The 16,514-nt window shown below is 40.0% G+C and overlaps 1 protein-coding gene across 1 annotated transcript in view; it reads left to right on the plus strand.

Moving 5' to 3' along the window:
- The window catches only part of hnrnpul1l (heterogeneous nuclear ribonucleoprotein U-like 1 like), a 60,829-nt gene that overhangs the window by 15,154 nt on the left and 29,161 nt on the right, over window positions 1–16,514 (plus strand). Inside the window, exons 3-5 of the mRNA XM_063060003.1 lie at window positions 6,228–6,366; window positions 8,112–8,188; window positions 8,301–8,440. Coding sequence (XP_062916073.1) covers window positions 6,228–6,366; window positions 8,112–8,188; window positions 8,301–8,440 — 356 coding nt within the window. The remainder of the gene's footprint in view (window positions 1–6,227; window positions 6,367–8,111; window positions 8,189–8,300; window positions 8,441–16,514) is intronic.

Consider the following 16,514-nt stretch of genomic DNA (forward strand, 5'->3'; position numbering starts at 1 on the left):
AAGTTTAAACATCCTTTGATTCTGACTAACAAGAACTAGAGGGCACAGCCTCAAAACTGAGGGGCAACCCTTTAGAACAGAGGTAAGGAGGATTTTTTGTTTTATCCAGAGAGTAGTAAATCTATGGAATGCTCTGCTACAGACTGTGGTGGAGGCCAAGTCTACATATATTTAAGGCAGAAATTGATCGTTTCTTGATCGCTCATGACATCAAAGGATATGGCTAGAAGGCAAGTTTAGGTGTGGAGTGGGATCTGGGATCAGCCATGGTGAAATGGCAGAGCAGACTAAATGGGCTGAATGGCCTAATTCTGCTTCTTTGTCTTATGGTCCAAGTGTTGCTGCCTCAAGCATGCTGAGCAGTAATGAAGGCCTTCCATCTCTGGTGGGCTTCCTTCATTGTGTCATTATCTCAGTTCTCACTTCTGTTGGTCATGTAAGTCCCAAATGGAGACTCAGGAATACCGCTGTACATGGGTGTGGAAATATTCTTCATTGCTGTTTCTGTAACAGTTTTGTTTGACCATTCAGGGTTGTTAGCCCTGAGCTGATTCCCCTGAACCTGGTGGACCACTCTTAGTCTGACCTCTAGTCTTTGACCTGTTTGTCATGGGTGACCCTAGCAAGAGCTAAAGCATAGAGTCCTGACTCCAGCCAGCATAGCTGCCTGGATCATTGAGGCGTGCAAGCCTCTAAGCCCTATAAGGTTGTAGTCGTCTTGGAAGATGTTTGATGAGGAGATAATTAAACAAATACTTGTCCATTTCATCTGTGAATCTTTTGGGGTCGTCTGTTGTTCCCAATGTGGCCTCTACATTGTTGAGATTGTAATTCGGGGAACCGCTTCTTTGAGCACCTGCACTCCATCAACCAAAAGCAGTACTTCCTGGTGGCCAGACATTTTAATTACAATTCCCATGCCCATTTTGACATGTTGGTCCATGGCCTCCACATGTGTCATGATAAGGCCACTGTCAGGATGGAGAGGCAATGCCATGTATTCTGTCTGGGTAGCCTCCAACCTGATGGCGTGAATATCAATTTCTCCTTCCAGTAAAAATGTTTCCCTCCTCCCTTCTTCTATTCTCCACTCTGGCCTCTTTCTCGACTGCCTATCACTTTCTTCTGGGTCCCCCCCCCTTCCCTTTCTCCTATGGTCCACGTTCCTCTCCTTAAGATTCTACTCTCTCCAGCCCTTTACCTTTTCCACCCACCTAACTTTACCTACCTTCGCTCCCCTCCCCCTCGTTTTTATTCTGTTGACTTTCCCATTCCTTTCCAGTCAAGATGAGGGGTCTCGGCCTGAAACGCCTGACCTGCTGAGTTTCTCCAGTATTTTGTGTGTGTTGCTCTGGATTTCCAGCATCTGGCAGACTTCATCAGGTTTACGATTTTTTCCCTTCTTTTTGTAAAGCACAGTTTTTGTATCATACAGTCAATTATATTAAGGTGGATATATGTATTTGATTATGGTTGACTATCAAGATATCAGGTTTTAAAAACCTATATTGGACCTCTCTTGTATTCTGTGAGATCATGGTTATCCTGTACCTTGGCTGCTTTAGTTGCCAGATTTTCCCTGTTTCTTGATTCCTAAAAAATTATCTGCTTCAGCCTTACATGGTACAGAATTCCAGTCTCCACAACAAAAAAAAAATTAATTCCTCTGTCCTAAATGGCCAGCCCTTTAATCTGAGGCAGTTTGCAATTTCCATCATGCTCTTGCTGTCACATTGTCAATCTCTGACTCCTACCCCTGTCTTTCTCAGTGATAGGCTCGCAATAAACATCCATTAAAAGCCTACAGAATCCCACAGCTATCTTTGCTATCTTCCTCCCATCCTGCCTCTTATAAAGGCTCCATTCAGTTCTTCCAAGTTTTCCAACTCTCTCATATTTGCTTTGATCATGAGATTTTCCTCTGAGATGTCTTCCTTCTTTTCATGGGGCAGCCCAAGAACCAAATTAATGAATCTTTCTGTATCAGCTCCAAGGCAAGTGCAGAAAATGAAAATTAGAACTGCATGCAGTACTTTAAGCTTTCCTTGTGGCGCATTGGACGGCAATTGTCTGTTTTTTATGAGGCAGAGTTGCTAGCTTGATGCTCAACCCAGCACAGATGGAAAGTGTGCAAGGAGCCAACTGAATTCGAACCCAGAGCTACTTGCCTCGAAGTCCAGTGCTGATGCCACTACACCACCCATTGGCTAATTTTAAACATGGTTTCCCTGAAACATTGTAGAATTGCAGCAAGCTTCATTGTGTTCCAGACATACAAATGAAAGATCAATTTACCAATTTCCTTTCTAGTTGTGAGGTCCCGACATGCTGGCTTACTGGATGTCCCTGGTCACTACTAATACATGTATCTGATTTAGATCACCATGTTTCCAAAGATGCGATAGCGTTAGAAAAGATACTGAGGAAATTAATGACAAAGTTGTCAGGATTGAAGAACTTAGACTAAGTGTTTTCTTTGGAATGTGGGGACATGAGGGATTTAAAAAAACTAGCGAATCAGATATATTTTCCTTGTTGGGGAGGTCAATACGGCAATTAATTTGTGGTAGAAGATTAAAAGGTGGACAGGAATTTTTTTTTATAATCCAAGGAACGATTGTCTGTATTTCACAGTCTGGATATAGAAATGTATTTGGGCGGTGGACAATAACCTACGCAGCTGGTGGTGAGGTGGCATCAGCACTGGACTTCAAAGCAAGTGATCCCAGATTCGAACCGGGCTGGCTCCCTGTTTGCTATTCATTGTGCTCGAAGCATTGAACTAGCTACTTGGCCTCTTTTTTCCAAAAAAAAAAGACAAAGTGCTAAAGAAACAGCAAGGTTGTCGCTGATGCATCAGAAGATGTGGAGAGGAGCAGCAACAAGACTCTGGGAAGCTGCTGTAATAGTTCCATTTCAATCTGAGTTGGACCTAATGCCTTGCCATGAGCTATCCCACATTAAATAGCATCCTGCCTCTATTAGACCAAACTTTACTAGTTTCTTATCAATACTAAGTCTGAAAAAAAAACCCAGAAAATGTTCAAAATTCAGGTCGGGGGAAGAGTTGAAAGTTTTGAGCATTAAATGCTTTGTTTCTCTTTTTTTTCTCTCTCTTTCCTCCAAAGTAAGTAATGTTTGTGTTGCTATCTGCACTTTATGAACTCAATAACAGTTGAAGGATTTCCTTAGCCAGAGAGTAATGAACAAGCAGCTGTGGAGGCCAAATCATTGGGTATATTTAAGGCAGAGGTTGCCATATTCTTCATTAGTCAGGGCATGAAAGTTAAGAGGAGAAAGTAGGAGATTGGGGTTGAGAAGGAAATGGATCAGCCATGATGAAATGGCGGAGCAGACTTGATGGGCCAAATGGTCTAATTCTGCTCCTGTAGCTTATGGTTTTGTATAAATCTATTTGGCTGTTATCAAATTACTTTTGAAGTCCATACTTATATTTAATATAAATCAGGGTTCTCTTTATTCATCCTGTCAATTACATACTCATAATAAAAGATGGATTTGTTAAATGATTAACCTTTAATAAATACATGTTGATTCCACAGTCACCCAATGATTTCCCAAGTGATCTGTTAACTAAAACTTAATAGATTTTGATATTTTGCTGTTGATCTCTATTGGGCCAACCGGTTTTATTTCCACCCTCATTTCTTAAAAACCATTTGGTATTTTACAAACACATGGTATTATTTCAGCATCAAGAGGATTTGAGAAGACCAAGGTTAATATATTTTCTGTAGCCAACTCTTTCAAAACCCTGAAGTGCTGAATGCTGTTTTTCCTCTTTTATTTGTTTTATTTTTCAAATTAGTTGTAAATTATTTAATGTTATTAGCATCGATGCTACTTCTGCAAGTTTTCTTTTTCAGCAAAGTAAGCTTCAATAGATAGGTTTTGCTTCGTTTTTTTTATTGCTTTATTTTTTCTGCCTTTTTTAAACTGTTGTATCAGTTGTTAAATTCCTTGTTTTTCCTGTGAATTTAGTCTTTTTTCCCAATCAATTTTTTGATCACGCATTGCTCTCTAAAGCTTTTCTAATCTCACTGCTTAGAAATTTTGCCAGTTCTTTTAATTTACAGTTATCCATGATGTCATTACCATACTGTTGGAAAACCAGCATTTTGTGTCCTTCTGTCCAATACAGAAAATTGTGTGAAAAGCCTTAGTTAATTTAAATTTGTCTATTTAACTGTAGTTTATACCTCAGTTATTGAACTCTGGAATTTTCCCAACCCTGATTTTGTTCTTCAGAATCTTGTAACTAGAAGCATTTTATAGCTGTTCCTGAAGGGACAACTTATTTTACCTCATTTATTTCCACTCTATTTTGTCACTATAGTTACCTAATATTTTACACTCTATTTTGTCACTATAGTTACCTAATATTTTCCTTTCTAATTTTCAGAGATGCTTCTGAGGAGTATTATTAACTTTTTCCTGATAGCAAAGCATTCCATGGGAAAATAATTACTATTGAATGTTGTCATTAATTTGTGACTCATTGCATTTGAATGCGATTCTATCCTTGCTGTACGACACTCGTATATTTTCAAGCTAGTCATGTTCATAAGGCTTCAGTTATTTCTTGTATGCCAAGACTAAGGGAGTGAGTGTTCGTTTCTAGTTTCAAGGGTAGCTTTGTATGCACAGGCTTCTGTCCAGAGACTGAAAGCATGCTGATATTATAATTGGCTCACTGACTAGATGTAAAACCTCACATCATCCTAATCTTTGTATTGGCATTAAGGCTTTATGTAGGCAGTGTTAGTAGTAGAGGTTGTTACAATAGGGATTTTGAAAAGACTGTTAAATAGGCATATGAATTAGCCGGCCGGTGGTGTAGTGGCTCAGCACCAGACTTCGAGGCGAGTGATCCTGGGTTTGAATCTGGCTGGCTCCTTGCACGCTCTCCATCCGTGCTGGGTTGAGTGTCCAGCTAGCAGCTCGGTCTTGTAAAAAAAAAACAGGCAAATGCTGAAGAAATGGCAAGGTTGCCACCCCTGTGCCATAAGGCATGGGAATGAATTACAACATAACATAGGCAAATTGATATTGGAAAAGTGGAATTTACAGGTTGTGTAGAGGGGAAGGGTTATATTGATCGTGTATAAACTTCGTGGGCCAATGGGCCTAAATTTTGCTGTATCATTCTATGTAGACAAGCTGAACACTACAGAGATTTTGCTCTATCATAGAAGTATTAAACATGCCTGAGGGCAAAAATAATAACCTGTGTCATTTTACTAGTAACACTAAATCTGGGCTGGTGTCCAAAACTGCCTGTTGGCAAGTTCAGCCAGAATTGGAGCATCTGTCTTGTGAACTTGGAGAATGTGCAAGTCTTAAACCTTGCGTGGTCCATATTTACCACCATACTCTCTGAAACTGAAAGCTAGTCTGATGGAGTTCGGATAAATATCCTGCTGCTTATTACCCTTGTCAGGATTCAGTTTTTCTTGCTGGTGTGCTCTGTTCCTTCAATCATCATGTGCAGGTAGCTCCCTTTCACACCATTTGTTTGCCAGCATAAGCCAAACACATTTGTGAATGTCTCCGTAATTACTAGAAGTTACAACTTGGCATCAATTTTTAATCAAACCTTTGAAGGTGGAAAATGCAGCAGGCTACTTTTGTAACGATGTTAATTTTCGAGACTGCTGCATTTAAATACATTCCTAGAGCCAGTCTTGATAACTATAGTCACTTGCCCATCTATTGAGATAGTCCCACCTGCAGTGATTTCACCTTAAGAACTCTTATCTTACTATTTTGTGTTCTGGTTATTTATTGCTTTTTATTTATATTTACATTTGCACAGTTTGTTGTCTTCTGGTTGATTGTTCATTGATCCTGTTATAGTTACTGTGATTTGCTGGGTATCCCCGCGGAGAAATGGACCTCTGGGTTGTATGTGGTGACATACTGTATATGTACTTTGATAATACCATTTACTTTGAACTTTGTAAATTATGTGACCGCTGTTGTATTGCATGACTGATTTCTTCCATGCCACCAACACCTGGTTTGTTTTTTGCTGTTGAGTGAAGTGGAAATTTATACTTTTTATCACTTGAAGTTTGTGATTTACATCTTTGAACTAAGCTTGCAGTTGCAGGGCTGTTTGTGAGTTATTACTTCAGGCTCTGAACTAAGCGTGCAGTTGAAGGACTGGTTGTATTAACATTCTATATACTGTATTGTTTGTTTAGAATTTCAACCAGTTACAGTAAAAGAGGAACCTGTGGATCAAGCGGCAGTCAAACAGGTGATACCACCAACTAGAAAGAGACCCTTTGCAGACCAAGGGCATGGATATTATGAATACCGAGAGGACAGGAGTTATGCTCGGTGAGTAGTATTATCCAGGGCACTACCCCTCCCTTATTCAGTGATTAATGACATGTAGGATCCCATCTGTATCACGGTCACCCATTTTGTGGAGGGCATAGTTTGGAAATTCCTAGGAATGAAAGCTTCTCACCGGGTTGAAGTAATCTCTCTAATTTTCTTGTTAAAGGATTGCAAGATGGTAACTGTTTTAATTTGACTGAAGATCTTTCCTTTTAACTCTGAAGAAGCTAATTTTTTTCTGCCATATTTTAAACGGAAAAGGCCTCAGAAATGTAGCAGCGAAATTGGTGCAATATTTTTGATTGATCCTTCTTAGCAAAATTACCTCACAGTTTGGAAGAAGTTTAGCTTGGGTGGTTGATGGTTGAGTTGAGATTTCAATGATGAGATTCGATTTGATCAGCGACAAGATTTCTTCCCCACATCACAACTGAGTTTCCAAAATCAGCTGATTGGAAAGTTATATAAAGGTCAAGCATTTGGAAGACACACCACAATCACCTCGTATAGTGATGAAACATTTGCAAGTAAATTTGCTAAGTTTGGCGAACAACTCAACCCAACCAAATTACCTCATAAATTAGTTGTTACTTACAGTTGTGTCTCAAAATGTCTTGATAAAAGAAATAGAACTAATCCTTGGCAACACACACAAACTGGTGGAGGAACTCAGCAGGCAGGTAGCATCTAGGGAAAAGAGTAAACTGTTGGCATTTTACGTCGAGACCCTTCATCAAAACTTGAATGGGTCTTTACTTTCCACGGAATGCACAATAGTTACAAAAGCAGGAGATTCTGCAGAATTTCCAGAATTTCTCAAGTTAGAAATATTCCATTTTTTCCATGCATAATTGCTATTTTTTGGTTGGAAGGAGGTATGATTTAAAGTGTGGTGGATGTAGTTATGTTTGCCGAGAAGTTTAAAAAAAATAATTTGTGGATAGACTGAACAACAATTTCTCCTAGTGGTGGAGAATAGAAAAGAAACTTTAATAGGTATTGTGTAATCAGCGTAATATTTAGTTTCTTGATCTACTGGGACACAGACAAGTTCCTAAGGTTAATACTTCAACATTTCAGTTCAAATACTTCATGAAACAGATTTGGACAGCCAGTGTGGTTGTTGCATTATTGCTGTAGCCCATGTTCGTTAGGTACTGAGGGAGATTAAATCAAATCTAGCACATTGTCAGTATGGTCCATAGTATTTTGACTGCCTAATGCCAAAATTTTCAAGTTGGGTAGTGTTCAAGGCTAAACAAGATTGATAGAGAAAAATCAATAATTATGGCTTTCAGTAGAATGGAAATGGTATTTTCCACAGAATGCACAATAGTTACAAACACAAGAGATTCCGCAAATGCTGGAAATCCAGAGCGCGACACACACACACACAGACACAGACACACACACACACAATGCTAGAGGAACTCAGCAGGTCAGGCAGCGTCTATGGAAATGAATAAACAGTCGAGCTGAGACTCTTCTTCAGGACTGGAAAGGAAGGGGGTAGATGTCAGAATAAAAATGTTTTAAAAATGCATGATGGTCAATGAGTAATTATTGCTGATAGTGGGAAGCAAACTCAGAGGTTTTTAGCTTGGGGCTCATTGCCAAAAAACAAGCTAGCTTAATGCACCATAAAAACCGATGAAGGAGCAGTTATCTCTGATGAATTCGGCCTGTATACTGTTGCCCTTTAAGAAGCTGACAGCAGCATCTTTTTTTTCACAACCCTTTAGCAGAGCAAAATCTCCCCAGCCACCTGCCGAGGATGATGAAGAAGAAATTGATGAATCTTCGGTGACAATTGATACTTGTAAGTATTAAATGGTGCCTTAGTAACAAAATATTTTCAGGCTAGTCTGAACTGGTTTAACTTAACATTTTCTTGTTTCACTGTCTTACATTTTCCCTGTTTTCAATCCTAGATAACTGTGATCTGCACTTTAAAGTAGCTAGAGACCGCTTGAGTGGCTACCCCTTGACTATTGAAGGATTTGCATATCTGTGGTCAGGAGCACGAGCAACATATGGGGTCAACAAGGGGAGAGTTTGTTTTGAAGTTAAGGTACTTACAATTTTCTTTTGAGGGCATGGAGATGCCCATTTTCTTTTTCTCCCCGTACATGTCTCCTGAACCTAAGTACCTCTGGTTAGGCAAGTGAACGGCTCCTGGGCCTCTTCCAGTGTTGCTCATGAGCTGCTTGCTGAAATGTACTTGGTAGTGACCCTACAGAACCCCTATTCTTTCCTCATGGCCCCAGTAGCAGTGTGTCTGGACTTTGTTCACTGCTTCTAGCAGTGGTGTTCAGATTTTAGAATTTAGAGTGGGAGGGTTGAAATCCTGAATCCCTGGGTTCCCTTGTTCTGCGTTGGAACTCCCCAAACAGAGCCACAAATCCGCAGAGATTTAGATGAAAGCTATTATTTCACCTTTATAATTGCTGATTTGATTTCAAAATTGCATGATAAGTAATCAGACTTTGAAGGAAACTAGTCTTCCTGCATTTTCTGAAATTTCATCCTGTTAAACACAGCCACTGTTGATTGGGTTGAGTTGTTCTCCAGTCTTGGCAATTTACTTGGAAATGTTTGTCACCATGTGAGGAGATACTGTCAATCAACAGTGCACTGACGATGTCTCCTCACTTAGTGATGAAACGTTTGCAAGTAAATTGCCAAGATCGGAGAACAGCTCAACCAAACCTTAACCACCTAAGCTACGCATCTTCCGAATTATAATCACTTCATTATTCTTAGGAAGACAGAAATAATGACCAACAAGTAGTGAAAGAAAGTTTAAGATCTTTCTTCCATTTCAGCTGAGACAACTTTGTAGCTTTAAATCCACTAGAGCTTGAGGTGGTGAAGGGATAATGGTTTAAGACAGGGGTTCCCAACCCGGAGTCGATGGACCCCTCGGTTACTGATAGGAGTCTGTAGCATATTAAAGGTTGGGAATTCCAGTTTATGGATTTGTTAAAGTGTGGAAAGATGTTGCACAGTTTAAAGGTTGAGTGAGGGATTTGGTTCTTGAGAACTGTAGTGCTCTGCAAAGAATTGGAGAAACAGTGCAATAGGAGAGCGAGGGTTCAGAGAGGTTGAAATGATGGAATGGAACTGGGGCTTGGCACAGATTACTAGGAGGAGTTAAGACTTTAAAATGTATGGTCCTGCTGCAAGTGTTCAGCATAGTTTATTGTGAACAGAAATGAAACATTAGTGAGATTTAGCACGAGTAAGCATGTGGATGTTGCTAATCTGGAGGTAGAGTGATTAGGATTTTGATGAGGGGGTTTGGCAGTATTTCAGGACTGGAAAATGTGTTTGCTGAAGCTTCATTTAGGACAATTTGATTAGATGGATTGGGGTAATATATAGTTATTGGTCATACGTGAACTTGGTGAATTCATTTACACAATAACGGAGTATTAAAAGTTCTCATGTTATTTGTTAGTAACTAAGTGGTGCATTTGCAGACTGAAGGTTTCACATCTAGATGCAAAGCAACACTGATGTTGATCTGAACACATCTGTCTGGCTTAAGTGTTGCACTTTAAAATAAAACTCTCTTAAATAAGAGTAAGATCCATTCTCATGAATGGCTTAAGATGACTTGTCGGTGTGGTTTTACCTGGGAAGAGAGGTCATGGCTGTGAAAGCAACGGGTTACAAAATTCCTGTTGTAAGAGCCACTGGGGTTGGCGTTGCTTTTTCACCACTTCTGGCATGGGTATTTTCTCATGCCACCTTTCATTTTCCCAGGCAGCATTCCCAAGATCTTAGATGCAAAAGGAATAATCCATTAACTCTTAATAATAGGACAGCTTGCATCCTAGACCATCTTGTTCTCTTCATTACTCAGCTGATTTATTAGGTTTTCGGCAGGTGGGTTATTAAAACTGTTGTAGGAGCAGTTCTTTGTTTCTATTGCAATTAATTTTTAAAATGTGCATTTTATTGATAATGAGAAACAAAAAAGTGGCTGTCTGTTCCTTTCATTATCTTCATCATTATGTGCTGTGTTGTATGATGTAGGTGATCATGGTCCATGACCATGATTGTCCTTGGCAAATTCTACAGAAGTAGATTGCCATTGTTTTCTTTTGGGCAGTGTCTTTACAAGATGAGTGACCTCAGCCACTATCAATACTCTTCAGAGATTGTCTGCCTGGCATCAGTGGTCGCATAACCAGGCTGATATGCATCGGCTGCTCATGTGACCATCCACCACCTGTTCTCATGGCTTCATGTGACCCTGATCTGGGGAGTGGGGCTAACCAGGTGCTATACCTTGCCCAAGGGTGACCTGCAGGCTAGCACAGGAAAGGGGCGCCTTACAATTCCTTTGATGGAGACGCATCTCCTCCCCACCACCCTTTGCATTACTTAATTACAGTAATCATGTTCATTTTCATGCTACAGGTTATCGGCCACAAGAAGCTCATGAGTTATAGATTTTATGCCGAGCCCAGAGCAGATTGCGAAAAGTAGAAGTGTGACTTCCATCATGCCTTTTTTCCTCTCTTGGATTAAGTCAAAGAGTTATAGCGTTCCTGTACTGTGGATGTTTGTGCTTTGAATGAGATATTTTGCACTTGTCAGAATTTTTCACGGAATCCTTTTACGACTAGCTAAATAAACCACTTACTAGTTGGTGTCAAATGGGATTCAAGCTACATTTTAATTATGCACCTCACTGTTATGTTTCTATTAAATTCTTATACTTTTGGTTCTTCTAATTTAAGGGAGCACTGAATAGCTAGAGATTCCCCCCCTCCCCCCCCACATGCTGAATCTACATTTGTGCTGATTGACTGAGCTCACATAATGGAATGATCGAGTCTGTGAAGTTCCATATAAGTTGTCCTCTTAAACCTTGGAGCTCCAACGTGGAACACATTATTTCCATTAACGATTTCAGGCATCTCTTGCCTTGTTACGGAAATATTTTTACTGAGCTGTTTTAACAAAGCTAGGTCTTTACTTTTAAACTGGATTAATCAGTTACAACTACCTCTGAACTCTCCCCATTTGTCTAAATCTCAAGCATTACCAGTTGACATGACTTTATCTTGGGACTCTATCGCACAGATATTGACAGTGTGATTTCTACTATGCATCTAGCCTTTTGCGTCAGTACACTATTTTATTTGGATTTAAATTGCACATTATTTTAGGCATGACCTATACCTGTTGCCAGTTTATATGAAATATCCAAACTCTTGTGCAGACCCTTAGCTCTCACCTGTATCTCTGGAGCTGTCTGCATACTTGGCACATCCTGTATGTACATTGTTTGATGCCCTTGGCATTAAAGAGCAGTTAATGCCAAGGGCATTTATGCTCTTAAAATAGGGAAACATGCTTGCCCAAACCATAGACTTTGCGGAGTTTAAAGGCAGTTGTAGTGAAGGAATTCGGACTCGAAGCAATAGTGAGCAATGAGAGAAAATCAGGCACATGGCCAAGGGCAGAATTTCTATGATCTTGTAGGACTCTGATTACGGAATTGGAGGGGCAAGGCCAAGGGTGGTTTAGATCCAAGGAATTTTAAATTTGACTGCTAACTAGCAGGGTTTTGGTTAGTTAGCTGTGAGATAAGTGAACTTAACTCACCAAGTTAACACATAGCAATGATTTTTAGGTATGGGAGGAAGGCAGACCAGGTGACCATTGGATGTCTAAGACTGAAATAATAATAGTATCACTCAGCTTTTAGTAGTTATTACGAAGACAGAAATAGTTTGGAAGAAATCCAGGCATTAACTTCAATGTCATCTGCATACTTTGAAAGTACATGTTATTTTTATTCAACTTAGTTTTCAAATCAAAGTGATAATGCATGTCATGACTGTTTTGGAATGCTCTTTGTTAGCTCTGGGGTAAGCACTTTGTTTTAGTTGCTTTGTACACCTGTGACAAGCGTATTCTAAGTACATTAGGATTGTTGTTCTGTTCACTCTGGTTACTTGAACTACCTATGACCTACTGTTTTCAAGTTCAAGTTAATTGTCACTATATATATATACATACACACACTATAATTGTCACTATACATATATACAGCTAAAGGAAGCATCATTCCATTGGGGCCAAGGTGCAAAACACAGCACATATAGTCATAAAATAACAATCACAAGTCCTTGAGTGGCCTGATCTGTAGACTGACAGGTTGACATGAAGTGCAAGGTGTATGTTTATTTGAGATGGTATGTTACTGACACTATAATAATAAAATAACTTACAGCTGCTATGCCACTGTCTTTTAGTGTAGCAATGTACAGGGCTTCCTTTATTGTGTCAGTAGTTTCCCCTCAGTTTTCACTATTGTCAGTCATGCAAGACCTGGGTGGAGACTCGAGAATACCATCGCGAGTAGATGTAGAAGGATTCTTCATTGCTGTTTTCGTAACAATTTTGTTTTACCAGTCAGGGCTGTTAGCCTTGAGCTGAACCCTGAACCTGGAGGACCGGTGGACACTCTTAAGGCTGATTTATGCTTGTGCATCAACTTGACGCTGTAGGTATGGTGTCGCTGCAGAGCCGACGCAGATCCCTACGCCGTAGCCTGACGAGCACCTCTCCCAAAATGTAACTACGCGTCGCGACAACACAGACTGTAACAACTGTGATTGGTCCGCTCGGTAGCATCGCATTTCCTCCTACGCTGCAATAGCTTCCCTTTGGGTGACTGAAGGGCGGGGATGGAACTCTGGCTGCAATGCTTTCCATGAAGCTTTACAGACCTCCGGAATTATGGAGGACACATTTCGCTTTTACGAAAAAAGACGCTCGTTTTAAACTTGTTTATCCCGAGAAAGACTACCATAACCATGAAGCCTTGCGCGGGCAGGTGTGTGCGCATGAGCGACGTGCCCGAATTGCAGAGCGATACAGACACACCAACGCACAAGTATAAATGCTCACAGCGCACGTAGGCGGCTTGCGTAGGTTACGGCGTCCATTTGATGCGCAAATATAAATTAGCCTTTAGTCTGGCCTCTACCCTTTGACCATAAGTTATTGAGACATGCAAGTCTCCAAACCATGTGTAGGTTGTGGTCCTCTCAGAGGATAATCAAGTAAGCAGCAGTATAAGGAAATGAACAGTTTGTAGTTAATCTTCTATTCTCTTAAAATCTATACACTTCAAAACAAACCTTATCAATGGCAGGAGCAGAGGGATATTTAATCAAGGTAACTGAAACACAAGACTAAAAGCAATCCTGTCTGCTTTATTTTCCCTGGTGTGGAAGTAGGTAGTGTTAGGAGATGAGCATATTTTTGTATGGGATATTTTGCTTATTAGAAGAGGTATGAAAATCAGAGACGCGAGTTGGCAGTACGAAGAAGAGCAGAGGAAACACCCTTGGAGGAGTTTAGCAGGTTGGGTGGCATCTGTGGAGGTAAATTGATAGCCGTGTTTTAGATCAAGACCTTCATCTGGATGCATTTTTGAGGCAGTGGCGAATTTGATAAAATTGACAAATTTCATGTGAGGCGGAAGTGTTCTTTGAAAGTCTGAGAACTGGAGTATTGAGGGCCTTGGCATTTTACCATGCGTAATGAATTATAATAGTTTTGGGATTACTCAAGATACTGTAAGATGCAAATGCAAGAGCGTAAAGTTAGCAAGGAAAATTTAAAGATTCAGGCAGGGTGCTAATCCTTGATGATTATTATTGGAAAATGTTTCTGAGACAAAAGGTTTTTTAACAATATGCAATACTGTGCAAAAGGCACATATATAGTGACATGCAAAAATTTGGGCACCCCTGGTCAAAATTTCTGTTACTGTGAATAGCTTAGCGATTAAAAGATGAGCTGATTTCCAAAAGGCATAAAGTTAAAGATGACACGTTTCTTTAGTATTTTAAGCAAGAATACTACTTTATTTCCAACTTTTAGTTTCAAAATAACAAAAAAGAAAAAGGGCCTGAAGCAAAAGTTTGGGCACCCTGCATGGTCAGTACTTGGTAACACCCCCTTTGGCAAGTATCACAGCTTGTAAATGCTTTTTGTAGCCAGCTAAGAGTCTTTCAGTTCTTGTTTGGGGGATTTTCGCCATTCTTCCTTGCAAAAGGCTTCTAGTTCTTTGAGATTCTTGGGCCATCTTACATGCACTGCTCTTTGGAGGTCTATCCACAGATTTTCGATGATGTTTAGGTCGGGGGACTGTGAGGGCCATGGCAAAACCTCCAGCTTGCAACTCTTGAGGTAGTCCATTGTGGATTTTGAGGTGTGTTTAGGATCATTATCCTGTTGTAGAAGCCATCCTCTCTTCATCTTCAGCTTTTTTTTACAAACTCTGTGATGTTTGCTTCCAGAATTTGGTGGTATTTAATTGAATTCATTCTTCCCTCTACCAGTGAAATGTTCCCCATGCCACTGGCTGGAACACAAGCCCAAAGCATGATCAATCCACCCCCATGCTTAACAGTTGGAGAGGTGTTCTTTTCATGAAATTCTGCACCCTTTTTTCTCCAAACATACCTTTGCTCATTGCAGCCAAAAGGTTCTATTTTAACTTCATCAGTCCACAGGACTTATTTCCAAAATGCATCAGGCTTGTTTAGATGTTCCTTTTCAAACTTCTGATGCTGAATTTTGTGGTGAGGGGGCAGGAATGGTTTTCTTCTGATGACTTTTCCATGAAGGTCATATTTGTGCAGGTGTCGCTGCACAGTAGAACAATGCGCCACCACTCCAGAGTCTGCTAAGTCTTCCTGAAGGTCTTTTGCAGTCAAACGGGGGTTTTGATTTGCCTTTCTAGCAATCCTACGAGCAGTTCTCTTGGAAAGTTTTCTTGGTCTTCCAGATCTCAACTTGACCTCCACCGTTCCTGTTAACTGCCATTTCTTAATTACATTACAAACTGAGGAAATGGCTACCTGAAAACGCTTTGCTATCTTCTTATAGCCTTCTCCTGCTTTGTGGGCATCATTTTGTTTTAATTTTCAGAGTGTTAGCTGCTTGGAGGAGCCCATGGCTGCTGATTGTTGGGACGAGGTTTGAGGAGTCAGGGTATTTATAAAGCTTTGAAATTTGCATCACCTGGCCTTTCCTAATGATTGTGAACAAGCCATAGCCCTAACAAGCTAATTAATGTCTGAGACCTTGGTAAAAGTTATCTGAGAGCTCAAATTTCTTGGGGTGCCCAAACTTTTTCATGGTGCTCCTTTTTTTCACTCTAGAATTGTACAAGACAAAAATAATACATCAATCTTGCTTAAAATGTTGAAAAGAGTGTTTCATCTTTAACGTTATGACTTTTGGAGATCAGTTCATCATCTACTCACTTAACTATTCACAGTAACAGAAATTTTGACTGGGGTGCCCAAACTTTTGCATGGGATATAGCTGGGATGCCTAGTACTATAGCAATTTTATATATTGCACTGTACTGCTGCCTCAAAAAAACCAAATTTCATGACATATGGGAGTGGTGATAAACCTGATTAAGATGTGGTTTTCTATTGTGGACTAAGTGTGGGAAGAGAGCAGGGAGAGGGGAGGGAGTGGGAAGCACCATAGAGACATTCTGCAATGATCAATAAACCAATTATTTGGAATCAAATGACCTTACCTCAGGACACCCTTGTCCTGGCACTCCTTCTCTGCCACCTGTCCCACACCCCGCCCACGGCACTTCACCCTTGCCATTTCCGACATCCTTTGCTCCTGCCAGATTTACAAACTCACTTTCCTCTCCACAGTGACGAAAACTGTACTGTACAGAAGTCATAGGCATACTAACTGTATATGTGTGCCTAAGACATTTGCACAGTGCAGTAGAAAAGCATCTAGGCACTACATAAAAGAAAAGAAATTGTCAAGAGATCATGAGAGTTCTAAGTAATGGAATAAGTAAAAATAAGGTTGCGAGCTATTAATTGTGCAGAGCTTTGATCAGAATTTACGTAGATTAATGTGTTCAGTTTGCGTCCAAATTCCAAACAAACGTGGACGTTGGAAAGGTATGCCATGAATTCACTATAACGGTTTTAAATGATTAAATTTATATTCCATTTGTATTTTTATAAAGTTATATTTGATGGTTGAAGAGCCTTTAGTGATAAAACACTTTTTAAAAAAAGTTTGTGATTAATCTAAGTAAAATTAAATTCTGTCTGTAATTT

Source organism: Mobula hypostoma, chromosome 10 (assembly GCF_963921235.1).
Source record: "Mobula hypostoma chromosome 10, sMobHyp1.1, whole genome shotgun sequence".
NCBI lineage: Eukaryota > Metazoa > Chordata > Chondrichthyes > Myliobatiformes > Myliobatidae > Mobula > Mobula hypostoma.